General features: G+C 37.7%; 2 protein-coding genes across 3 annotated transcripts; one reads left to right on the plus strand and one right to left on the minus strand.

Moving 5' to 3' along the window:
* The first annotated feature begins 1676 nt into the window (after positions 1-1676).
* ddx17 (DEAD-box helicase 17) lies at positions 1677-10741 on the plus strand. Of its 2 annotated transcripts, none has more exons than XM_043241651.1 (14): positions 1677-1910; positions 1986-2054; positions 2239-2395; positions 2538-2634; positions 3154-3287; positions 3386-3451; positions 3600-3741; positions 4178-4338; positions 4597-4769; positions 4886-4996; positions 5067-5128; positions 5214-5273; positions 9423-9656; positions 9777-10741. In XM_043241651.1, the coding sequence occupies exons 2-14, from the start codon at positions 1999-2001 to the stop codon at positions 10322-10324; spliced, it is 2001 nt and encodes a 666-aa protein (XP_043097586.1). In that variant the 5' UTR covers positions 1677-1910; positions 1986-1998; the 3' UTR covers positions 10325-10741. The 2 variants fall into 2 exon arrangements, with proteins under 2 accessions (XP_043097586.1, XP_043097585.1); XM_043241650.1 differs by having other exon boundaries at positions 1685-1805; positions 1911-2054.
* A 307-nt stretch (positions 10742-11048) lies between these two features.
* Positions 11049-24147, minus strand: gga1 (golgi-associated, gamma adaptin ear containing, ARF binding protein 1). Its single transcript, XM_043241652.1, has 17 exons — positions 24049-24147; positions 22483-22567; positions 21929-22004; positions 21400-21498; positions 20485-20608; positions 19181-19281; positions 18925-19005; positions 18594-18731; positions 18370-18451; positions 17981-18091; positions 17679-17816; positions 15208-15278; positions 14538-14719; positions 13719-13936; positions 12694-12863; positions 12505-12615; positions 11049-12380 (listed from the first exon to the last, which is right to left on the minus strand). The coding sequence occupies exons 1-17, from the start codon at positions 24089-24091 to the stop codon at positions 12270-12272; spliced, it is 1941 nt and encodes a 646-aa protein (XP_043097587.1). The 5' UTR covers positions 24092-24147; the 3' UTR covers positions 11049-12269.
* Positions 24148-26585: the final 2438 nt, after the last annotated feature.

The following is a 26585-nucleotide window of genomic DNA, read 5'->3' on the forward strand; positions in this document are numbered from 1 at the left end:
AAGGAATTACATGAAATAATGTTTGGTAATGTACATTTTAACTTTAATCCATATCCCACATCACAGCAACACTGTCACAGAATTTCAGCTAATTATTCAAATTACCCACCATTTTTACATTAAAATGTAGTAATTTAGAGTGGAGAGTGTAACATGTTCTCCATTGGGTTGATTTGCAAACAAAAGATGTTCAGCATACAGAGGCCTTCAACTCAAATAGAACATCTTCTGTCAGGATCCAACCATCCGTTCTCTGTAGGGTCAATGAGATGCTGGAGGCCATCCAGACAGGGAACACCCTAGGCAGGTGGCCAGTGACAGGCCTCACACACAGACACAAACACATTTACACCTCCAGAGCATTTAGTGTCTCACCAGTGCTGTGTATTTGTATTAAGGGGAAATGGAGCACATGGAAAACCTACACAGAAAAAAAAAACACATGCAAACTCCACCCAGAAAGGCCTGATGCTCAGCCACAACTTGAGGGAACCACCTTGTGAGACGCCATTGTGCCAGGATCCTGCTGCATTTCTTAGCTAAATTCCTAGGGGAGGGTCTATGCCATGGGTTGGGTTACTTCAGGAATTTCCCATGACCCTGTGTATACTAATGCCCCTGCTATTTTTAGCCATGCAAGCATCTGTATGAAAAATGTAATTAATTTGTATTCTTTAAATTTACGTATCAATAATATGAAATCAGAAAATGATATGAAAAGCTTTTTAGGTTACAAAATGTGCATTGAGAGCCTATGGCAAGTCTACTGAAATGACAATACGTTTGTAGCCTTAGCTGCACACAACATAAACCAAAAAAACCAAAACATTGCTAACCAAGTTTATAAATAACAAAAAATATATATAAAAAATATATACACATATGCATATACATACATTTTGAGAAATTTAGGTATAAAGGGGGGAACGAAAGAAAATGTATAATATTGATAACCAGCAAATGTTCCATGTATTTTATAGCATATTATATTATATGGTTGTTTTGTAATAAACAGTAGAAAACTAAGTTCTGGACACAACCTTTCGTTTTTTCCAGCCATGTTTTCTTGTGTGGTTGGTTGTGTCCATTAAGTGGTTTGCGGTTTACTATCCGTAGAGACCTTGAATTGATATAGTCTCTTGTAGAACCAAATAACACTGCATAGATGTGTTTAAATTGTGTTTTACTTTTGTATATTAAAATCTAATGAACCTAATACAGTATGTCAATGGTTTAGGTGGAAATATTTTGTGCCTCTTCGTAGCACGTGAGCGAACGAAAGTTGTTTGCAAAACAAGATCTTACGTCTTTCGCATCTGATAACCGTTACTTTTCTCCGCGCTGATGTCTGGTCACCAATAAAAGTCGTTTGTGGTTAAAGGTTAAGATAGATTTTTGCCTTCTTATCTTTTGCAGTGACTGCTATAAAACAATTTTGCAATTGTTATATAGGCATTTAAACGACAACGTTGTTATGCACACATTCGTCCAATCATCTAGTGCGCAATTAGTTTTAACAGAAGCTCATTGAGAGGTTACAATTCGTTAGGTTCATCGGTGTTTTGAGTTCGACCTGCGGGTCTTTACGATTTTAAGCGAATTCATCACCATTTTACGCTATTTTCGCTGCGTAATTTCTGTACTCTCAATAGAGCCCTGCGTTCAAAATTCTACGTCATTAAACGGGGCGGGCACAATTGTCTGGCTGTGGACGACATTTTACTAAACCGAGAACACACGAAGATGTTGATTTCCAAGCACAAAGCTGGCGTCATTTTTGCGAGTTTGCTTGCAGAAGACATGCTGTAAGGATTTGCATGCAGAAACTACAGCCCAACTTTGTCTAAAACATTTTCATTCAATATAATATTTCTTCGCCGATTTCTTAGTTAGACATTTCCACAAACCAGGTAGGACCAACGTTAAGTTACTCCGTTTTGCTCTGGAGAAAACAGTGATTATTCTGTCGGAGTTTTACTCTACAGCAAGCTAAAGGAGATGAGAGGAAGTTCCTCATATGGAGACCGTGACAGAGATCGAGGACGAGACAGAGGGTGGGCCTTTATATTTAACTGATGTTTCTTTATTTCTGTATATCAGTTTATTTGGAGATGGGACATTAGGACATTCATTACACTATTTGCTCCCATGAACATATTTAGCTGTCTGTTCGTACACTCCTGGCAAACACCGTTTATCACTGGCAGGATTCAAAGTAAGCGCATTGATCTTTAACAGGCCTCGCTTTGGATCCAGTCGAGTTGCCCCAGCTCCACCCAAAAAGTTTGGGAATCCAGGAGATCGGCTGAGGAAGAAGAAATGGGACCTGGACCAGCTGCCCAAGTTTGAGAAGAACTTTTACAGTGAACACCCAGAGGTTCATCACATGAGTCAGGTAATGCATAGGATAAATATGTACACACACATTATATGTGTGTATATGGACATATACATACATACATACATACATATATATATATGTGTGTGTGTGTATGGCTTAAAAAAGTCTAGCTTAGATTTTTATTTATACTTAACAGTATGATGTAGAAGAATATCGCCAGAAGAGAGAGATCACTGTCAGAGGCTCTGGCTGCCCAAAGCCTGTCACCAACTTCCATCAAGCTCAGTTTCCTCGTAAGTTTAATTTGCATGTGAATCACTTGTGGATTTTTCAATTTAATCTTTTCTATGATATTCAATCACACATTTGACAAATGTTAGCATGATTGTTTTCAGTGAGTGTGAAAACAAACTCATTAATAAAATGTTATCATTTTGTAGTGTTTTCTACCAGTAAAGATCATACTGCCACCTGCAGCTAATATTCAAACAGTCAATCCATTTGTGTCATTTTTCATATGTTTATCCTTTGGTAATAGGAAAAGAGAGGAAGGGACATAGTCATGAAAAACATCATCTTTCAAATGCACCACATTTCAGTACACCTTCCACATTTCTAATACACCATATAAATCTTTTTTTTTTTTTTTTTTTTTTTTTTATAAATTTTTTCCTATTAACTGCAATTCTTTAGTCCTAAATTTAAATTACTTTGTAATTTTGGCCAAGGTTTAATAAGAACTTCTCAGACTTGTAGAGGTCTTGTAGAACTGTAGCACACAGGATTATTAAAGTGATGTCTCTGTGTTTAAGAATACGTGATGGACGTGCTGCTGCAGCAGAACTTTAAGGAGCCCACTGCTATCCAGGCTCAAGGTTTTCCTTTAGCTCTCAGTGGCAGGGACATGGTGGGCATCGCTCAGACCGGCTCCGGAAAAACACTGGCTGTGAGAGACCCACATCTACAACCTACAGCCATAGAAAGTTCACATATTCAAACATGCATCCCAAGCCTCATGTTTCCTCATTTCTTTACACTCAACAGTATCTGCTGCCCGCCATAGTGCATATTAACCATCAGCCGTACCTCGAGAGAGGGGATGGGCCCATTGTAAGTTGACATACAACTTTTTACCTCAACAAATTAAGAATGGGAACCGGATCGTGTTTTGATATACTGTCAGACCAGAATGAATCCATAGTGCTTCGTTAGCACATTCTAAAGTTGTGTCTTTTTTTTTCTGCTCTGTTGTGTATAGTGCCTTGTGTTGGCACCGACACGTGAATTAGCCCAGCAGGTGCAGCAAGTGGCTTATGACTATGGCAAATCATCTCGGATCAAGAGTACCTGTGTGTATGGAGGAGCCCCTAAGGGTCCACAAATCAGAGATTTGGAACGAGGTATGAGAAATGTACTTTACAGCCTTAAAAATAGCAGTAGAAGAATTTACTGGAATGCACTACATATAGACTTTTGAAATTTTATTGTAGAAATATATTTATTTGTGATGCTGCATTAGAAAGATCTGAGCTTTTAGGGTTAGTTTTTGTCTGCTTTGCTTTTTTATTTTAATTATAAAAGGGTGAGGAGAATAGCATCACCTCGTTGTAGCCTGTTTTATAAAATGTCTGTTTTTTTAAGAAACAGTTAAACAAGTTCATTGGCAGCTGCTGATTGTCAACATTTCAATGGAATTTACTCCCATAAGTCGTTCAAGGTGTCATGGGATGGGGTTCTCTACCCTCTTCCTGAACAAGTGCAACTGTGATCATTAATTAAAGAGTAATACTTGAGGGCTTTTCTTAAAAAAAAAAAAACCTGTTTGACTTCTTAAAGGTGTTGAAATCTGCATTGCCACACCTGGCCGTCTGATCGATTTCCTGGAGGCGGGAAAAACCAACCTGCGTCGTTGCACCTACCTGGTGCTGGATGAGGCTGATCGTATGTTAGACATGGGATTTGAACCCCAAATTCGCAAAATTGTTGACCAAATTAGAGTAAGTACAGTACAATATTTGGCAGCTCAATTGAAATTGCATAAAAATACCATAAAATGAAATACACGTGTTTGCTGCCTGTCTGTCTGTCTATACTAGCTTTAAAAAGATCCTTTAAAAGGATCAGTAAGACTTCATCTAGTCTGCATTTATTTGATCAAAAATACAGAAAAAAACTGCAGAATGTAATTACAATATTGCATAATTATGCAAACACGCGTTTTGCATTTAGTTTTCTATTCTTCCTGTTTCCTTCAGCCTGACAGACAGACTCTCATGTGGAGTGCCACCTGGCCTAAAGAGGTTCGTCAGCTGGCCGAAGACTTCCTCCATGACTATGTCCAAATCAATATAGGAGCTCTAGAATTGAGCGCCAACCACAACATCCTGCAGATAGTGGATGTCTGCATGGAGAATGAAAAAGACAACAAGTAAGTTAATTTACCAGTCATGTCTCTAATAAAGTATTGGGTTTTTATTCATTTATTCAGCTGCTGTGATTTGCATTGGCTTCCTGCTTACCTGTACATGTTTTTGTGCTTTTAAGGCTAATTCAGCTGATGGAGGAAATCATGGCTGAAAAGGAGAACAAAACCATCATCTTTGTCGAGACAAAGAAACGTTGTGATGAACTCACTCGGAGAATGAGAAGAGATGGGTGAGACGGATCTTTTATAATCCCTTATATTAAAGAGAAAAGTACTTACGTACGTTGTGTGTTTATCCAGGTGGCCTGCGATGTGTATTCATGGTGACAAGAGCCAGCCAGAGAGGGACTGGGTACTATCAGGTGAAGTTAAGCTTCATCTTTCATTAAACAAGGCTGTCACAATTTGGCCTGCCTTTTCTCATTTTGTTGCACTTTGTATTTCCAGAGTTCCGCAGTGGAAAAGCTCCGATTCTGATTGCTACTGACGTTGCTTCACGGGGTCTGGGTATGTCCTGATACTTCATACTCAGTCACAACCGCTTGTCTTTCTTTTGAGTCCAGAACCGAATGTTTTAATATCCACTAAATAATTCAGACAATATATAGAGAACGCGCTGACAACTATAACAATGATATTTTTTAGTTTTAACATTTTGGATGACGACGTCATCATTTTTTGGTGCCAACGGTGAAACTCACTGGTTCAGCAGACGTCATTTCCACAGACACAGAGATGCAAATTAAGAGAGGATTGCTGTTTTGCAGTCAAAATTGGTCACTTTCATGATTTGTGCTGTCAGATTTCACTTTCATAGCTTTAACCCTAGAATCACAAATCATAAACATTGATTCAAATGTGTTTGAAACAGTGGTGTTGAAATTAGCGCGCTAATGCATTCAGATGAGCTCATATTTAACGCAGGGGTGGGTCTGGGGTTGACCCCCCCCTCACAACTGCTGCTTCTGTTACTTTTTCTTTTATTTAAAAAAAAAAAGAATAAAAGAAGCAACATAGGAAATATGCTTCAAAGACTCTGAAAAATAGGTATAAACTTAAAAAAAAAGTCAATGTCTTGCTGACGTTCACGAAAACCAGACGTCTATTGGACCCAGAAATAACATCTTTACAGATATTACATAGACTACGATCTGAATCCTTATCCATCTTCAAGAATCGGTTCAAACACATCTCTCCCATCATTACTTGACTCTAGCAATCTATATTCTATTATTTTTCTGTTCAGTCTATTAATTGTTGTATGTACAAGCCTGCATTCATGTAATATTAGAACCAATAGTCAGAACCACGTAACATTCAGCAAGGTGAAAGAAAATCACCTGTAATAACCAGCAGTGATGTCTGTTAATCAAAGGACAGTTTTACAGAGAAATCAGGTTTTATGTGAAGTTCACTTAAACTAGACGTTATGTAATGTTGAATGGCTAATAAATGATTAAATAGCTACTAGGAGGACAAAGTGTTCCAGAGACATCAGAGAGATGCTGAGTGGACCTCCACTGTGAACCCTTGTAAAATAAAAACCATTGTCACACATTTGCACAAATGCAGGCAGTATTCAGGACAACAGTGTGCTGTTTTGAGGAACTTTCCACAATATGGTACAAAATATGGACAAGTAAAGTATAACTTGGGCTTGAAATTTGTCAGACTTTAGTTGGTCTGTTTGGTTACAGATTATTTTTTGCATATGATATTATGTACAAGATAGATAATAGGAAGAAAGTTTTTTTTTTTTTATGCATGGTGTTTAAATTTAAAATAATTTTACTTGCCGTTGTTTTGCATTCTCTTGTTACGGCGTTTCTAATGCTTTCTTTCACTTACAGTTGGAAAAACCATCGTGTACAGTATATTTTGTAATCACTTGGTTGGATCTTTTCACCTTCAGCACCCCCCCACCCCCTCTCTCTCTTCACTTCATCCTGTCCTGTTCTATCTCCGCTTTTCTTCCATCCCTTTCGGTTTTTTTTTTGTTTTGTTTTTTTTGAGCGATACACTTCTGAATTGTTGGGTTCACATTTAACATGAATCATACAATGACTCTGTGCTGACGGTGACTGACTGGAGGACTGCTTTGTCAGTTTCCACATCCACAAGCTGTTCCAAAGATGTTAAAGGTGTGCTGTCTGTTTCTTGTTACTGATGTAAAAACCCTCGCTCACGTGGGGCTCACCGGCTCGCTGTTGACCCTAGCACGGATCTGGGGGAGCTGCTATGCTTCCCTCCTCTTCCCTGGGTCCTAATGCCAGTCTCCTTCCTGAACAAATGTGTACACGTGTCCAGTTATTTAGCAAGATGTCAATCAATAGTTATGGTCATAATACAGTTGGTTTAGATTATTATTATTTTTTTCTCCCCCTTAGAAATATTTTCATTTGTGCACTTTTTTTTAATATCATTCATATTTTTATGAGATCGTTGTTAACCCAGATATTAGGCATTGCTATTTTGTTTGGTTTGGGTTATGCCAGAGGGTCTTACACTATTATTGTTCTTTTTCCCCTTCAGGATTTTTGACTTCCTAACTGGCAGCCCAGGCATGCTGTGCTAATTTGACACAGTGGCCTCCCTCCCAGTAACCAGAGCTCTATCAGACGCTAGCACAGGTCTCGATATGGATAGACTCCCTCAGCTGCTCCCCTACTTATCTGTAGTCTTAAGGGCTGGTGGCATCTACGAGCTTACTTTTTTTTCTTTTTGTTTACACTTTTACCTCAAACTCTGGATTGGCAAGTCTCAAAGGATACTGTAGCCCCTCAGAGCTCTGTTAGTTTCCAGAAAAAAGTCTGCCCCTAAGATAGATCTGGGGCCGAATGGCCACGGAGTGATTGAGAGAGAGGGAGAGAGAAAGTTAAGAGTGCTGGATACAGTCCGGTCCGGTTTGTGGAGGCCCTGCAACCCAGCGAGAGAGAGAGAACTGGGGCAGAGCCGGTTCTGCTCCCGCCTGGCGTTGCTGGGACAGGGCCGAGGGTGAAGGGGGGGCAGCTCAGCGCGTGAGCCCACATTAACCTCTTCCTCTTGGGCCGCTCCACGGGACCCAGGACTGATCCCAGCCAAGAGTAACCTAACCTAGGGTAAGTACCTGATTATGCCCTAGTCACTGTTTCCACAGTGTGACAAATGTCCTTTAAGTATGTTTAAAGGTGTGTGGTAAGTGCCGTGGTACATTAGACCGTTATTGTACTGTATATGACTACATTTAGCACATTGCTTTTTTGAATAATCTAAATATTATCTATCATCATCACTTTCTAAAAGGAGACTGTTTTCTTTTAGGGTCAATAGCAGTGTTGTTAGAGCCCCTTTTGAACTGTAATGAGAAACAGACTTTTAAGATGTCGTGTCCAGAAAAAAGAAAAACCACCTTTGTTTAACTCCTGACATTTCTCATCTTTAATACCAGATCGGGCATTGCTCGACAAAAACCCTGAATCGTATTGTTAATGTAGTGATAGTGAATGTGATACTTGAGATTTAAATAAGCTGTTTATGTATGGAATAGGTAAGTAGCAAGTCCAAGTTGTAGAGTGTTGTCATTTTATTTTACTCTATGTGTCTGTCTGCTTATAGCAGAGTCTCACTAACCGACTAAAAACTGATTTTGGTCTCTTCTGTTGCGTTTGGATGACGTGAACGGTGTTTTCACTGCTATAGCCATCGCTTTCCTGACAAATGAGGTGTGCACGCTTGCAAGCACAGTGATGAATGTAGAAAATGAATCCCGCATTCTTTGAAACCTTGCAGAAACGAACTAATAAAAGTGAGGCGAGTGATTCTCTTGAGTTAAGTTGAGGGATTAAACCGCTGTGTGGCTGAAGAAAAGGACTGCAGAACCGTCGGTTCATCAGAAACTCACCGCTGTAGCCACAAGCATCTCCAACCACCGGCAAAGTCATAACTAAACAAGACCAAAATTGTCTTCTATTCATCATTAATCATCAGTGTTTTTCTCCTTTGGAAATTGACTGTAAAATTCGGCCAGTGAGACCCTGTCTTTAAGCTGACTTTAAGGCACACTTGTTCTAAATGATTAATAAAGTAGTGATGCACCGAAATCATTGACCGGTGACATTTAAGTAGGGCCTCTTCGAAGCCGCATTCTAACTATGGGCACAACATTTTTCATTTTAATGAACCCTGATCTCAAGACTATGCTGTTTTCATTTACCACATTAACAAAACTTCTAAATACTATTTTGTAGTGTACTTTTTATCTAATAATTGCAATAAGCTTTGTTCCAATAAGCTTTTTTTTTTTTTTTTGTCAATTTTGTAATGAAATTCAGATAACTGCTGTTGCCATCTCAGTTCAAGCAGCAGCACATTGTAGGCAATTGAAGTGTATATACACAATAAAGTGAAGGTGCATCACTATTTATTATACAATTAACACCTGCATATTTCTGACTGCTTGTGAAACGGCATACAGAAATGTTCTTTCAGACATTTTAAAGCGTATGCATGCCATTGGATAATTAAAGAGAGTTCAGAGATCCCAACCCCAGATGACTGAATACCACTGTTGCTCTCGCAGTGAACTAGGCAACGGTCCGTTCCTTCCATTTACTACCACACTTTCTAATTTACTTTTTTTCCTTCCTCCATAAATTTCTTGATCTTGGTCCCATGAAGATGTGGAGGACGTTAAATTTGTCATCAACTATGACTATCCAAACTCTTCGGAGGATTATGTTCATCGTATTGGGCGGACAGCCCGCAGCACCAACAAAGGAACGGCCTATACCTTCTTCACCCCTGGGAACCTTCGGCAGGCTCGTGATTTAGTCCGGGTTCTTGAGGAGGCTAGACAGGCCATCAATCCCAAACTTCTGCAGCTGGTGGACACAGGCCGTGGGGGAGGTGGAGGTGAGCTTTTTAAAATGAGTTGGGCATGCATTCAGTTGCGCTAGATGGACATCTTTTGGAGGTACTTTTTTTTTGGTTTTTTACATTTCAAAATTTGAAACTCTCTGGTTACTTCTGTAGGTGGAAGGATGCGCTATCGTGGCAACAACTCGGGCTCAAATAATCCCAACCTGATGTACCAGGATGAATGCGATCGCCGCATGCGCTCTGTAACTGGAAGTAACAAGGGCAGCCGCAGCAACAACATGAGCCGTGACGCAAGGCCAGGTGGGAGCAACCGCGACGACCGCATGTCCTCTTCTTACAGAGACCGCAGCAGGGATGGACGAAACAACTACAACTCAGGACCCTCCTACAACAGTGGAGGAGGTGACCAATACCAGAGCTGTGGGGGCGGAGGAGGGGGGCAGTACGGCTCCAGAGGGGGAAGCTCACATCCAGGTGGGGCCGGTGGTGGAGGTGCAGGAGGGCAAGATCAAGCTGGACCTCCCCAAGGTCTGTTTGGACCACCTCCACCAACTCCTCCTCAGCCTGGGCCAGGTCCACAACCTCTCATGGCACAGCAGTTCCCTCCTCCACCACAGCCTATGATGGGGTTCATGGGTCCTGGGCCATACCCTTTTGCCTCACCACCACCACCCCTTCCTCCTCCTCCTCCTAGAAAATAGCATCTGGAGTCTTTGCCGTCTTTTCAGGGTTTTTTTTTTTCTTGTTGTAATAGTAACCTGCCCTGTTTCTAGTCTGACATTTTGAATATAGCTGTAATACATGGAATACTTTTTTTGTTTTTATTAGTGTTGTTGTAGAAAAGGATGACTTTGCATTTAATCAAGCCCGTGTTCTAAGGTCTTGATTGAAGGGCTTTTCGTCCAATACAATGTTTTGGGTTTTTTTTTTTCGTTATCAAATCTGGTCCCTAAGTGAAACCAGTTAGGTACAATCTTTAGGTTTCTTGCCTTCTTTGTATTTTCTATTTTCCCCAAATAAAATGTTTTGGTCAGTGTTTATTAATGATTTTCGATGTTTTAGTACTTAATTGATTTCCACACTCCAGTGTCAGTCTTATACTTGCAGAATGGATTTTTTTTTATTTTTTTTGTAGGTAACTCACAGAAAGCTAACTTCTCTGCGTCTTACCTTAGCATACCATTAGCCACTTAGTACGCTACAGCTACACTGAACAGACTCAGCGGAATCAAAGTTAACTCCGCCTCCTTTCTGATCCGAAGGGACCTGGAAATAATTCAGTGTTTTTTGTATAATCACCATTTTACAAATTTTAATAAAAGAGTTCAATCCAGATCAGTGTCATTCATGGCTTTGATTGCTACCTCATTCAGCTGTTGTTTTAAAAAAAAAAACTACTAAAGATGAAAACACATTTTAAACCCCAGAGAAAAAGAATAACTTTATTTCCCTTAAATACATATTTGCACTACATTCACTTCTCCATATGTTTAGTCTCTGTATTAATTTTTGGCAAATGTACATAATAGCAATACCGATTTTATTTACACTGTCATGTTGGAAGGACATTAATGATCTGGAATGCAACCGACTTCATCGCAGACCTTCAGCTGTAAAGAGTGACACAAACTAGAATTGTTTACTTTGGGAACACAGTGATTTCAATTCCTGTCTAGAGATGCAGGAGCATCCTGCTTCCACCTACGTATAACCAAAATACAGTTATTTAATTACCTGTGTTATCATCTTGAGTACAGTATTCTTCAACTACCTCATATAGGAATGGTAAAGGTGAAAGTATTTATTAAACCACTGCATCGGGAGAGCCCAGATTACATGTGGAACCTTCAGGAAATCACAAAAAGACAAAGAAAAGGGGAAAACTTTTGCCAATTAAAAACAAGCATCAATACATAAATGTCTATTCACGTCAACATGAAAAAAAAAAAAAAAAAAATCTGATTAGGCACGTACGGTAAATATAAACAAGACATCAGCATGATGTTCAAGAGCAGTACAGTGCGCATGGGGCAATTTTAGGGCAATCTTAAATTAAGATGAACAAAATTACAATGATTGATAAGCGGGGCTGTATGATTTGCAATATAGACCATTTGAATTTGAACTATTTCTTGCTAAGAAATTGATTTTTTTAGTTGCCATTAAAACCACATGCAGCCTGACAATACAACCAAACACACACACACACACACACAAAATAAGATCAAGAATGTGTGCAAGTGAAAACCTATTAATCAACACTATGAGAATGAAACAATTAGTGCAGAAACTGAATTTGCTCTATGCCATTACTGCCGACTGAGACCGCAGTATCTCGATTCACACATGAAAATAATGTCATAAATGACCACAAAACTCAAGTCTCTAACTTTCAAACAATTAAAGCTTCATACAAAAAGGGCCTGACATACCACAAAACAAAACAAAAAAAAATAAGCTGGGAAAAAAAAAAAAAAAGAGCAACTGGAATTAAAATGAGTTCTTTAAAGGCCTCCTCCCAGTACTCATTCAGACATTAAGGAGTAGATAGAAGGATGTGGACCAAAGGCAGAGCCATTGACACAGTCTGGATATGAACTGCCGTAAGGAAGCAGAGGGGCCGCTAGCAGGAAATCAGTCTGTTCTTTAAATGTTTCCCCAAGACTCTGGTGGAGGGAACTGCTCTACATCTCCGCTCTCATCGTGCGATTCTTCTCCTAAATCAAATGTCAGTTTGTATCTCAACCGCACCTTCTCCTTCAAATAGAAAGAAAACTTGTATGAAAATATGAACTTGATAGGAATATGAAATGCAGTGTAATCAGATCATTTCTGCAAATCAGCAACATAACCATCACAGCTTTCACATTGGTTCATTTACCTTCTGAGGATTGGCTAAAAGCAGGACCTGTGTAATGGCGGCAGGGGGCAATAAAGGATTGAAGGCAGGTAATTCTGATCCTGACGGTGGCTGCAGCTTTACTCTCATATTCTGCACATACATGCATACGATACAGCTTCAATACAGATTTATATACAGGTTGACTAATGATGGATGATCAGTGGTTACCTTAGGAACGGCCGCCTGGAATCGTACATTAGTGATGGGCACAGGGGCGGATGACAACATTGAGATAATCACCACTAAAACATCTTGCCGGGCTGGTGGAGAGTCTCTTGCGAAATGGAACAGAACTCGAAGGCTGTGTTTATCGAAGATTGTCACGGGTAACAAGCTACCTGTCACAGATACAAACTTAAATCAACAATACATCCTCATATGTTAAAACAAACAACAAAACAGCAGCATTAAATATAGAGTACAGACCACTAAATATTTATTCATCCTTGTGTATTCTTATGTGTTTCATGGAGGAATTTACACATTTAAGAACCATCCTTTTTTCCCATGAGGATTGAGGACTTCAAGCGTTAAAAAGAACACTAAGCAGATCCATATAACTTGACTTTCACAAAACCTCAAAAGTAACATGAAAGATTTATGAAGAACAGACTTGCATGTAACCTTTATTGGCTGTATTACTGTATTTTAAGCTGATAACTGCTGTAACAAGATTGAGTGAACTACTTAGTGACCATTACATGTAAGAATAGACATTTTATTCAAGTGTGATCGTGTGGCTCAGGCATTGTTTAGATTTACTAGGCTGCTTTACAAAACTGATTTTGAACATTTTTGAACCTTAGGGCTGCAACAAATATTTCTGTTGTCTGAGTCATAATGTTTCATACAGCTAATTAAGTGATTATTCGTTTAATCGTTCTAATAATCGTTAGATCAAATACTAAAATAATTGGTGCAGCCCTAATCTTTATAAAACTTTTAACCGTAAAAGCAGGCTTAGTCTAGAGAAAAACATTCAAATGAATAACATCATGCTTCAAGCAGCAGGAGCAAAGGCTGTCACTACACTACATATTCTCTATCTCGATCTGTCAACTGTATAGTTAAATATCTTACATGTAGGAACAGACCGACAGGATAAAGATATATTTTCTACAGCCTTGATACTTTTTAAAAGGCGTTTTGTTGTAAATTCATAGAAAAGCAAAGCATGACCATTCCAGCCTTACTAGGTTTGATAGACTCCAGGGGCACAGTCACATTCACCAATGATATATCATCCTGAGGGGTAGAAGCTGGAGTGGTGCCTGCTGGGAGCTGGGAATTCAAGAGACTGCCTGGCTCAGAAGAGAAGGCCAACACAGGACTGGGGGTTGTAGCATTGTTGGTTCCAGACTTGATCTGAAGGTCTCTTAGTGTGGGCTTGGACTGAGACTGAAGTTTGTCCCTGTTGAAGAAGAGTCATGTCAATTCCATGTCACAATGCATCACGATTATCTAAACTTTAATCATATAAGCAGGCTACTTTGAAAGATATACATTTTGTGTTATATTATTATTTTATTAATATATAATTAATTATTGCTAATTATTCACATATTTTGTGCAATGAAGACCGCCACGTTTGTCTCTAGCGCACACGCACGCACACGCACACACACACACTCGCACGCGCGCACACACACACACACACGCACACACACGCACACACACGCACGCACACGCACACACACACGCACACACACACACACACACACACACACACACATATACACTAAATGCGGAAAACAGCCAAGCTCAACCATAGGCTCTAAACGATTACGGTCTATTCGGTCATCAATACAGAATCGCCCACGTCCGCATCGATTCATTTTGACATCCCTAACTGATATGCAGCCATATACATATTTAAAGCATAAACTATTTACCCTTTTCCAAAATCTTGTAATTATTTTTCAGATATTTTCACAAACACACTCAAACATAAACAAGCAACCATTTTCCAATTATACAAAAAACGGAAAAAAAAAAAAAAGATGGAAATTTACCATTTGACTTGAAGGTTTTCTGGGGGTAGAGACTGCTGAAGCAGGGTCTTCCCCAACAGGTCTAACTCGTCTAGGGATTTAGTGGATGTCACAGGCACAGTAACAGGTGTCTTGGTAGCACTCGCCACCGGCAGCAGCACTGGAGGGGCTGGAGTAACAGCTGTATCCACAGACTCTGATGACTAACAAAACAGGTCAAGAGTTATGGTAAGAAGGGATCCAAATAACATTTAGCCAAGCCATTAACACGCTAGGTCATAATCAAACTTCAGCTAGTAATTTTTTTTTTAATGCATTTTTAAGTTTTTAACTCTGGGATTTGCAAGGCTATTTAAATGTCGGATGAGTAAAAATACTACTAAAATGTTACTTTTCTGCATTTGCTAACAGAAATGGTGACAAAATCAGAATTATTTTTAAACATCTCTCAAAACCTTTTTTAATTCCTAAAAACAATTTGCCAGCACCAATTAGCACTGAATATTGAATTTGATAAAAAAAAATCTGCCCCAACAAACTGTCAACAGACCTGAGATTACTAGATTACCTAGATTAATTAGTCAAATAGCTGCTTGGTGGATGATTAGTCAACCATCCTGGTACATCTAAATATGATCTTCATCCCATGATTACAACACAAATAAATGTAACAGATTTTTCTTGAGCTCACCTGAAAAGTATTCCATGTCACTGCATCTCCAGATTGAGAAGATGCCAGATTAGAATTGACTTCAGTTAAGCCTGAAACAGAGTTACAAACAAACATGATAAAAGTTGAGTTTTGTATGAATGTACAATACTTGCTAGGGGTTCCTTTTGCTCCATTAACTGCTCTCTCAGCTGAGGTGGTATGGAAGGCCAGGTTTCTTTGACAGCGGCCTTTATTTTTTGGTCTCTTGTTTCTCATTTTCCTCTATAATCTGTACCTCTCCTCTATAATACAGTATAATTATCTATGAAGTTTAGGTCTGGTGAGTTTGCTGGCCAGTCAAGTACACCAACACCATAATCATTTTACCAACTTTTGATGCTTTTGGCAGTGTGGGCAGGAACCAAGTCCTGCTGGAAAATAAAATGAGCAGAAGGAAGCATGAAGTTCTCTAAAATTTCTTGGTAAACGGGGGCAATGACATTGATTTTCAGAAACACAAAGGACCAACACCAGCAGATGACATTGCACCCCTCATCACAGACCATGGAAACTTCTCACTGGATTTTAAGCAACTTGGGCTACGAGCTTGTCCACCTTTCCTCCAGACTCTAGAACCTTGGTTTCCAAATGAAGCAAAACTTGCTCTCATCTGAAAAGAAGACTTTGGACCACTGGGCAACAGTCCAGTTGTTGTTCTCCTAAGCCCAGGTAAGACGCTTCTGATGTTGTCTGTGGTTCAGGAGTGACTTAACAAGAGGAATACGTACTGTATATGAATACAAAATGTAGTCCAATTCCTTGACACGTCTGTGTGTGATTGCTCTTGATGCCTTGACCCCAGCCTCAGGCCATTCCTTGTGGTGTTTTGAGTTGATTAGCTGACTGGCATGTCACCATATTCTTATTTGTAGAGATTGGTGAGTTTTTGTTAAATATGAGTCAAAATTATCACAATTAAAAGAACCAGCGACTTAAAACTACTTTAGTCTGTGTGCACTGAATTTATTTAAAATACACAAGTTTTCACAATTTGAGTTGAATTACTAAAATTAACTTTTTTATTGAGATGCACCTGTATTGACTGTGTAAGTGTCAAAGGAAAACGCTACAATCAAGCATGACAGTGAGAGATTGTTTAGCACTGCAATCTCATGTCTCTGATATTCTTTATAAAACATGCCCCAACTGCTCTTTTCGTAACATTACACAAGTGTTTACTCAAAGAAAGAAGGTGGTACTAATATTCTGACACTGTGTTTCGTTGCCTTCTTATTTGCCTTCTAAAGGAGGACACAACTAGAAATCATTGGTAAACAGTTTTCAGTGTTCCAGAACAATTCAACCCAAATACTCAGAGGTGTTCAGCGCATTTCATGGACAACTGATTTCTGAACCTGCAGAGCAGCCTATGCTGGCTGTGTGAGACTATAAAGTGGGGCAAATGACCATTTGTAAAGACTTGCTCTCCTTACTATTGTCATGACCAACAAACAATGCCGCTCTCACACATGTGAAAACTACATCGCAGAGCAAAAAGAAAACACCATAAGAGAAGACAAAGCAGGTTACTTGTAATGTGAAACAAGATCTCATGAATATTAGCTTTTTGTAGCTCTTTACTGTGTCGTGACAGATCACTGTATGTCCTCAAACCAACTGTGCATCTTTTCATATTTACTTAAAGCACGAAAATAAAATTAACGCCCAAGTATTTTATTTCAATTGCAGAACACACCATATGCAGTTTAAGTCCACTGGAATTAATATAATCCAAAATATATGCGTATTTATATATTTTCATAAGCCAACAATATAGCAATATAACTTAACTTCTAGTGATTATCGTTGAATTAATTACAGAGACCGTCTCTCCATTTAATAACAAATTGTTCAATCTCCTCATTATATATCCCCATCATTGTATTCTTTTGCTTTATACTGTTCAGTGCTTTGATACACCCTGTGTTGTTAAAAGCGCTATATAAATAAAAATGTTAGACTGATATAAATGACATGATGTTATGTTTAGAAGACTGTACCAAGTCATAATCAGTAATTATGTCCCGGCTGGATTCAACAAATGCCTGGTTTGTAATGCGTTTTGTTGTTTTTGTGTCATCGCGCTGGGGCATCACGTTAGAGAAAGGGGTGTAAAATCACAATGCATTGTATAGCTGGCCAATCAAAGAACACCTTGAAAGTAAAGGTGTGAAAGTAAATGTAAATATAATGCTTTTAATGGACATTGATTAGGTTATCAAAGCCAGCTGTAACTGTAATTGGTTTCTTAAATTATTTTATTACACTAACATTTTTTGTTTAAATATTAATTATAAAATAAGAGGGAAGGAAAGGAAAGGAAAGTTTTTACATGCATTTTGTATTTCTGGGTCAAAGATTCTAGAGTTTTATGCAACCCTTCACATGCTCCAATTCACTTTATAATATCAAGAGAATTACATGGCAAAGTGTCATCACAGATTTCTTACCCAGGGACATGAGCTCATCATCCAAAAGGCTGATGCCCAAATCTTGTGAAGACAGTGTCTTAGAGGGAAATTCAGAGAAAGACTGAGCCGAAGAAGAGGTATCCAGCCCTGTGAGATCCAAGAGAGCAGTACTGTAGCCTATGAACACCAAGAGTATCAGAATTAACAACTCTATTATATAAGAAATTACCAAACAGAACAAAGTCAAAAGGGTGAATGGAGTCAAAAACAGAATCAATTTTACGGCAAACTGAGACATTTTTCAATATCTTTAGAGCTCAAGGATGGGAGCAGTGCTGTACCTGGGAGTTTGGAGGTGCTGCTGGTGTCTCCATTCACTTCCTCGCCTTTCACCAGCTGTCTGTACAGATTTATCACCTGCGTTAGGCTGTCATTTGCCTGTAAGATCTCAGCTGAAGACAAACACAAACACAGAAACACATCAGAAACTCACTAATTCAGTTTGTAGTCAGGTCACCTTTTTTATATAGTGCTTTATACAAGGCTGGGTCAAACTCAAGTCAGTGCAGTGTTCAATAATAGTGTGAAGTCACTTTAAAATTAGTTCAATTCAGCTATAACCAGTTCTACAACAATGTAACTATTGAGTCAGTTCAATACAAGTGTCAATGTTGCAAGATGTGAATTTGTGGAAACACAGGTTTTTTGCCCTTCAGCCTATATACCTTACCGAGAGCTTCATCGTTGTCTTCAGTATCACTGGCCAGTCTGAACAGAGTAGGCCTCATTTTCTCACAGCGCTGGTAAAGATCCTACATCGACACAACAAAGACCAAATAGAATGATTTAACAATAAAAATACTCAACCATGTGAAAAATCTATCTGCTACTCTGAATGTATTGAGTAGCTCTAAGTCCACTGCTGAAGTGTGACAGTAAAAATGTGTTAGAGACCTTAATTAACTCCTCGTTGCCATGTGAGCCGCTCTCTTTGCTGTAATCCCCCAGTAGCTGTGTGAGAAGCCCAACACTCTCCTTTACTTCCTGAATAGCATTCACTCTCTTTGACACCTTCTCCATACGCTTCTGATCCTGAAAACAGAGTGTATGAATTACTTTTAAAATGTCAAGAATGCAAAACTTGTATGTCCTAGTCCTGGTCGTCTGACAGCTGGATTAAAAAGACCAGCTAAAAGATGAACTGTGTGCATCTATTATGAAAGGACAAAGAATGGTCTAAGAACCCGCTAAGAGTTAATCCAACATTTAGGGCACACACACACACCTCCTGAACCATTTCTTTAATGAGTTTGTTTGCTGCCCGCAGGTCCTCAGGGTGAGAGCTATTCAGAAGGCGAGACAACATCTATTGAATCAAACAGAAAAAAAAAAAGTAAGAGAGAGTGCACAGACACAAGAGAAGTTATTTCTTCATGTATCTGAAGTCATCCTAAAAATGCTTCATTAGCTCATGGTTTAGAAACAAATTGAAAGAATGAAGATTTAGCAAAAAACATCAGCCTAAACTGCATCTCAACAACCTTTGATTTCTCCTCATCCTCAAAGATAGCGTTTTTGGGCCTAGGTGGTGGAGGAGGGCAGAGCTTGTCTTCAGGAAGGTCTGGGTCCTGCTTAATAATTCCTAAAAGGAGATGCGGAGCATAAACATAATGCAGCTCATGTATTACCAAATAAACAGTTTAGCTTCAACTCTAATCCAACAATTAAGAGTTATTTTACTTGATTACTGTACTTAAGTACTATTTTGGGGGAATTTTACTTTATGCAAGTACAATTTAAACTGACTACTAAGCTCAAACGTGTATGCTTGATGTGAGAACCAATGATCTCTGTTTGAAGCACACACACTTCAGTTACTTCAGTCATGACTGTCACCATAAATGTCTGGGTTCAATAGTTCACCATCAAACCAAGGAAGCAGGTTGAGACGGCTAAGTTGTGTTTTCCCCCCAAAAAAGATTATTCATATTTCTTTCTGTTTCGATCGAGGCATTAGCAATGTAATATATTGGCTGAATGCACACGACTGAATGCAAATAAAATCAGTGATGAAAAAAATAAATTAATTAAATGTGAGTAAAGCTCAAAAAAAGTTAAAATTGAACATGAATTACAATTAAACAAAATATTAGTGTTGTATTATTGTGTCATTATATGACACATTAGTAGGAATTTAGACTCTCAATTAATATTTGCTTTAAATCTTAATAATTACATGATTTTCCTTATAATTTATAGAAATAGTTGCAAATAATTACGTAGCAATATTTGCTAAGAAAATGCCCAAAAAGATCAATTATACTTTTAGACAACGATGTAGACAACACAAAAAAGTTCAAATTCTATGACTCTCCTCATTGATTTAACCCATTCTTAAATCCTGTTTGGTTCATGTTTCTAACCTCTGCATCACATTCTTATTAAAAGTGAAAGTTTTAAAATTAAGATTCTTATTTCTGACCATTTGAGAGACCCTTCTTGAATAGGCATGTATATGTTACTGTACAAATAAATACAGCCTTGCTGATCAGAATAGAAATCCGTGAAAACATTGAAAAACATTACTGTAATATTCACTTACATTAGGTTATACGAAGAGAGATTATTTAGTTTACATGATTAAGATCTTAGTTTGTGTTCATCTTATAAATTGAATTTTTAATACTTCAGTACAATTCAATTTAAACTTGTACTTAAGTATGTTTTTGGCCACAATTTAATTGAGCAGAATGTTTACTGAATATCTTTACTTTCACTTGAGTAAAATTTTGAGTATTTTTTTACTTTTTATTGTGAGATGTAGTGATGCTGCACGTCACGTTACCTTGTTTCTTTAGCATCTGGTAAGCATCAGAAATCTTGGTCTCTTCTGGTAAACTCACAGTCCAGCTGTACATCATTTCTAAAACCTTTTTCTTTACTGGTTCTGGGGCTCGAGAACCAAGATACTGTAACAAAAATAGAGCACAGGAAGTTAAATAAAAAGGAATGTTTTCACACAGACATTGATATTGACATTAAAAAAAGATATCGAGTACTAATATTGACATTCTAAGCAGCAAGAGACACCTCAGTATAAGCTGTATAACTACAGTGTCTGGTTATCTAGTTATTTTTTCGTCTTGCTTTTGTGCTTCATTCTCACTTTGGTTCCTATGTGTTTCCTGTTCACAAATAAGCATGTGTAATGAAGTTATATGTTTGTGGTTGCACAGGCCCCTGCTCAGTTGAGCGCACAACCAGTCCAGAGAGAAGATACAGGAGTTTGTTGAATGAAATTATTGATATTTCGTTGTGTAACCAAAACACCAATAATAAATGATTAACAATGCAGCACCTTTAATTATAAAAAGCCTTCGAAAAGTACAGATGGAGATAAAATATGCACTCTTACAACAATCTGCATCATATTACAACATAAACACACGGTCAAAAAAAAAAAATTCATTTAAAAAGATTTAAAATAATGGTCACTATCCACCAGCATTACTGAGCTTTTAAACACTCTGACTGTATTAGTCTGAAAGAAGAAACAATAACTTTGGGGAAGTAGATTATGCCGTAACTTTCCTTTTTGGGTGAACTATTCCTTTAAGATGTTTAAGTTGCATTTTTCATTTTGTTCCTTTTACAAACTAACTACAAACTCCTTCAAATGTTAGGATGCTTTGTGATTACGTTTGTGGTGTGAATTTTAACAAAGGGACAGTGCTGATTTATACACACAGACCAAACATACCTTAGGGGAAACCACTTTGATGAGCTCGTTCAGGAAACGGAACTTCCCCACCTCGTTATGGAACCTTTTCCCACAGTTCTTCACACAGGTCTCTAGAACCTTAAGACAAAAACAGACAAAGAGTTATGTGTGCAGTTGTAGACAGATAATTTATTAATGTTAGCTGTATGATTCATTCAGAACATTTCCATAATTTCATAAAATGGGTCAGCCAACATGAATAAAATAAAAACAGGTGATAATAACCACCTCAAGCACTTACTACAGGTATGATTTGATCATTTTCCTTGATCAAATGGTTGTTAATTATAACTGATTGTAGCATCCCTTTTAGACAGATGAAATTGGTGTTCATCCTCAAAATATCCTGTTGTCTATGTGTTTCATTAAGTCTGACATTCAGCGGTTCTAAGTCAGTTAGTCGAAATGGGTAAAACTAGACCATCTAATATGCTTATATCTTAGCAAAGTTTTCATAAATCACAATTTAGGGAAGTCTTTGCCTAAACAGTGAGCAAGAAGACCTTACCGTGAGCGCCTGCATGGCTTCCCACTCCTGAGGAGACTGAATCTTGTGAGCAAGAAGTCTGGTGGCCAACTGTGGACTAAAGACACAACGTTATTTAGCACAATAAATAGAATAGTCTGTAAATCAGGAACATTCACACAAACAAAAGCAAAAGATACTTTTACATTGACTCCTAACTCAGCTTTCACTTTCTGTACATTTCCCAGTAACTTGAAGCTTTCCTAAATAAGGACAGGTAACTTTACACTTTAATTGTGTTTCTTCCTTTGGGACTGCACATGCATGGCCAAAAAACAAGAAATCACATTCGGTAAACCCCAGAAAAAGCTTAAGGAAAACTCAAATACAAGTATGCCAATGGCTTTTCAATTCCCCTAACATGAGAAATTCAGTTGTAGTCAGTAACACCAACACCTCAATAACATATTGAGCCACTGCTCGGGGCTTAAAATACATGTAACAGTGAGACGCAAGCATTCATTGTGAACAGTACCTCACTGTGCATACTTGAGGAGAAAAATGTGAGTTTAAAAATGACGGAAATGTAGACGCACCCTTCAGGTTCATTGCTGAGCTGGTCACAGAACAGCTGAATACTCTCCCAGTCAGTTTCTCGATTTAAAGGGTTGGTCGCTTTGTCTATAGGGGACATGAAAAAAAAGAAAAAGCAAAAAAGTTTGAAAAATTACAATAAACCAACAACAAGCGTATCAGCAATTCAACATTAATACATGAAAGCAAATTTTTTTACATTTACATGCATTTTACATTTATATTTCACAGATGCTTTTATACAAAGAGGGGGCAATGAAAGCAATCAAAATCAACAAAAGAGCAATGAGATGTAAGTGCTAGAACAAGTTGGCCTAATGGGTTTGTTTGTTGCTGCTGCTGTCGTTTTTAAATTATATTATAAATAAAAACAGAACAGAAAAACAAAGCAAGCAAGTGTTAGAGGCCTTTTTTTTTGCTAAATAATCTTTTATATATAAATAAAAAAGACAAGCAATAGACCAGAAAACAAAAACAATAAAGAAGCTAGAGTTAAAAAAAATCTAAAACAACAATAACCAATCTTAATCTATAAAATGATATCATCAACAAGAAATAGTTTTCAAGCATGTATGTCATATCAAAAATATTCCTTGTAGGTTCACTGTAGCTCATTATCTTAATATGCAAAAATTAAATAACTTTCGATGTAAGCCAGACTATTTCCACAGGTTGCTGACTGCATTTGTTTAAAGTGGCTATTGTATAATGAATAGGAGGCATTAAATGTGAAGATTAGGAGGTCAATACACGAATTATTCAAAAGTAAATGCATGGACATAACAATAACCCAGAGACATAATTACAGAAAATGTAAAGAAGTCAATTATAATTTTATATTTTCCTTTAGAAAATATTTCATGAACATTCATTTCTTTGTGCACAACGTTTCAATTAAGAAACATACACCAGTAATCAGTAATGTTATTGGTGTTGAGTCCACAGTCACTTTTAAAGACACCAATTCAAATGGTTAAAGAAAGGGTAGAAAGTGTTCACCATACTAAGTGATGACTGTGACTCAAGCATTACAAAAGGACAACATAAAACTGACAAAAGAGTAGGTTGGATATGGCCCCTTTAAGGAAACAGGCGAATGAATCATCTTTTCTTGACTGCCATTGCTGAATGGTTGTACGGAGCTGTGTTGTAAATGGGGACTTCACACAATAGAAGTGCAAGAAATATTTTGTTATTGAATGTATTCATTCAATAATTTATTTATCATGTGATTCTGCTTACAGAGACTCCTCCCTTTTGCCTCACGGACAGATAGGGTGCAATTTTACAACTCTTCTTTAACTTACCTGTCCAGCACAGAACACACACACACCCACAACAGTACAAATAAACGCACAAAACACACTAAAACAAAAGTGTGTCAGAAACTCAACTATATCGGCGTTAGCATGCTAATAACTCAACTGCCAACAACACCATGACACTCCGCATCTGCGTTTAGTAAAGCGCTTGCGTTAATGTATAATTTTAGGCGTATGTATCTCCTTGGTACTTGCACTGTCACATTAGAATGTAATACGTTTGTAGTTTAAATGTGTTTGACTTACTGATGCGGGACTCTAAGCTCTGCTCGTCAGGCGGAGCCGCCATCTTCACCCGAGATCACAAGACTCAAATCTCGCGATGAAACACGTGACGACTCTAAGTACTTCTGCATTTTTATTTTCGTATAATGAAGCGTCTATCCAAATTTGTACAAGCAGTAGGCTACTTGACTATGTTTCATGATGCCTGAAAGTTTTGTATATGAAAACATATACAAAAGAAAGAAAGAAAGAAAGAAAGAAAGAAAGAAAGAAAGAAAGAAAGAAAGAGTCCATATATACGTTCGCATAATTCGTTTTTAATTGATATTAAAAAATGAAAAATAAAAGTTTTTTTTCATATTTCTTTTTAAATTTGATGAAACAAAAAAAATATCAAGAATTCGGCTCCAATTTCGTTTTTTCGTCCAGGGACAGAAAACGATTAAAACACTTGAACATTCGATCATTAAATGTGGGCGGGAGTTACAGGCCCCTCTCCGCTGATTTGGTTAGTCATAAATTAAAACATATTAAGAGTCCTCGGTTTGTACAGGTTTAATATTTCTATTACATTTGATATCTTTCTCTTCATGATGAAACATTATGCGAATGACTTCACATAAAGCGTACCGAGGCAGAGCCCTTAATGTGTATGAATAAATTCTGTAACCTACCAGAAATATTATGCTGCGTTTATGCTTTTCGGAAGTTCGTTCTTATGAGTTGACAAGCCATTATTAAAACATCGGGGTGCGTTCGAAAAGATATCAATTTTCACTTTTTCACCATTCACTTTTCTACATAAAATTAAATGATTTTGCACCCCAAATAGAAACAGAAAATCATGTTTAAAAAAATTAAATACATTTATGTATTAATTTTACCCTTATGAGCAAACATTACAGCGTATTTCATTTAGTTGTTTCTACTACAAAAAAAGGCAAGTGATGACGCTGGCGCCTCCGTGTCCTGCAGAGCGCGCTTCAGCTTCTGTTGGGTGTGCGTTATTGTGATATTGATATATAGAACTGTTTCATATCTAGGTTTTATTTTAGGCATGTAGTGATGATTTGAGAATGCCAAATTATTCAAACACTGGCTATGATTAAAACAACAGAAAACAGAAAAGTCAGTGCAGCTTCCTGCCAACCATCAGAGATTGTGACTGTTGACCATCATCATCATGCTCATCATCATTGGATGATGTTACAATTGATTAAAGTGGGATTAAAGATTGAACAGAGAAAGTTTGTTTTGTTTTTTATGTTTATAAGTTTTTATTAATTCATAATAATTTATTTAAATAATCGTTTTATAACTATTAGTCATTCATATGATTTATTATTAGATCATTTTTAATGTATTTCAATTTAATTTATTTAATTTATCATTTATTTAATTTTATCATTTGATTATTTCATCATTTATTATATTATATACATTTATTATATAAGTATCTGTATTGTTTATTCATTTATTTATACATTTATTATGTTTCCATATTTTATATTTTAGATTTCTTATACATTTTTCCTTGCTTATGTATTTTCTCTGTTGTTCAGTCTCATGCTTGTGGAGTTTCGTGAACTGTTTTGTCTGTATGAATAGAGATAGATAAGGGGAAATGTTTATGGAAGCCCAAGGTTTATGGGATGTTGCTGTGAAGCAGTTTTAGTATAACGGTACATGTCAAATTTGTGCTGGTCAGATGAAGATTGTTCAATAAACTCTGTTACTCTTTACCATCATAGCTTCATCTCCTGCTCCTGCTCTTCTCTGTCTTTTCCCTGTCAGCGTCTCGACTGAAATAAGACTGTTAAACACTCGTTTTGCACACCAACGGCTCTGCTGTTTTGATATTTTTTGACGGGATCTGGTGTCCGGGGCTGGATTCTGAATATTTTCTGGCACCCCTTTTTCTTAAGAATATTTTCCATCCTTCTCCCTTCTTTGTCTTTGTCCTGGTGCTTCCTTATCATTTTTAATGTTTTGTTTAAAGCTAAAATGTCCCAACCTCATTCTAGTCAATACAATGTTCCTGTTTATTTTTTCCCCACAGATAACTTTTTCACTTCTCCTTTATATATTCTCCTTCTACTTTTTCCTTCTTCAACGCCTTTTTTACCGCCTTATCTGCTTTTTCATTCCCCTTTACTCCTACATGCTCCAGAACCCGTTTGTCATGTTGACTCCTTTACTGCTTCTTTACTTTCTGTTTCCTTCATGAGAGCAGACCCAAGCATAGGGCATGTGGTTAGGACAACATGTAAGCCTATTAAAACAATAACATACATAAAACCATTACAGTACTGAGCATCTTAAAACATGTGTCTTATGTAACAGTGGAACAAGCTTGATTCACACCGATGCCTGGATGCCTTCACCCAAACATCCCCCTGTAGAAGATATAGCTCTCCACATGGGGCTTCAGCTCCCTTGTAGAAATGTGCTGCTCCTGGAGGATAGGCCGGTATATGCTGTGATCTTGGACTTTCGATGTTGCAGCAGTTTTTAGACGAATACCTCGATGAGTAGGAATACCTGGTCTTGAGAGGCTG

Source organism: Puntigrus tetrazona, chromosome 6 (assembly GCF_018831695.1).
Source record: "Puntigrus tetrazona isolate hp1 chromosome 6, ASM1883169v1, whole genome shotgun sequence".
NCBI lineage: Eukaryota > Metazoa > Chordata > Actinopteri > Cypriniformes > Cyprinidae > Puntigrus > Puntigrus tetrazona.

Coding starts and splice junctions, on each gene's coding strand:
- ddx17 (XM_043241651.1), top strand. CDS start 1,999: ATGAGAGGAAGTTCCTCATATGGAGACCGTGACAGAGATCGAGGACGA. Junction 4,339..4,596: donor AAATTGTTGACCAAATTAGA/GTAAGTACAGTA, acceptor TGTTTCCTTCAG/CCTGACAGACAGACTCTCAT. Junction 4,997..5,066: donor CGGAGAATGAGAAGAGATGG/GTGAGACGGATC, acceptor GTGTTTATCCAG/GTGGCCTGCGATGTGTATTC.
- gga1 (XM_043241652.1), bottom strand. CDS start 24,091: ATGGCGGCTCCGCCTGACGAGCAGAGCTTAGAGTCCCGCATCA. Junction 19,282..20,484: donor CCAGATGCTAAAGAAACAAG/GTAACGTGACGT, acceptor ATCTCCTTTTAG/GAATTATTAAGCAGGACCCA. Junction 17,817..17,980: donor CAGCACCTCCAAACTCCCAG/GTACAGCACTGC, acceptor TGGTGTTCATAG/GCTACAGTACTGCTCTCTTG.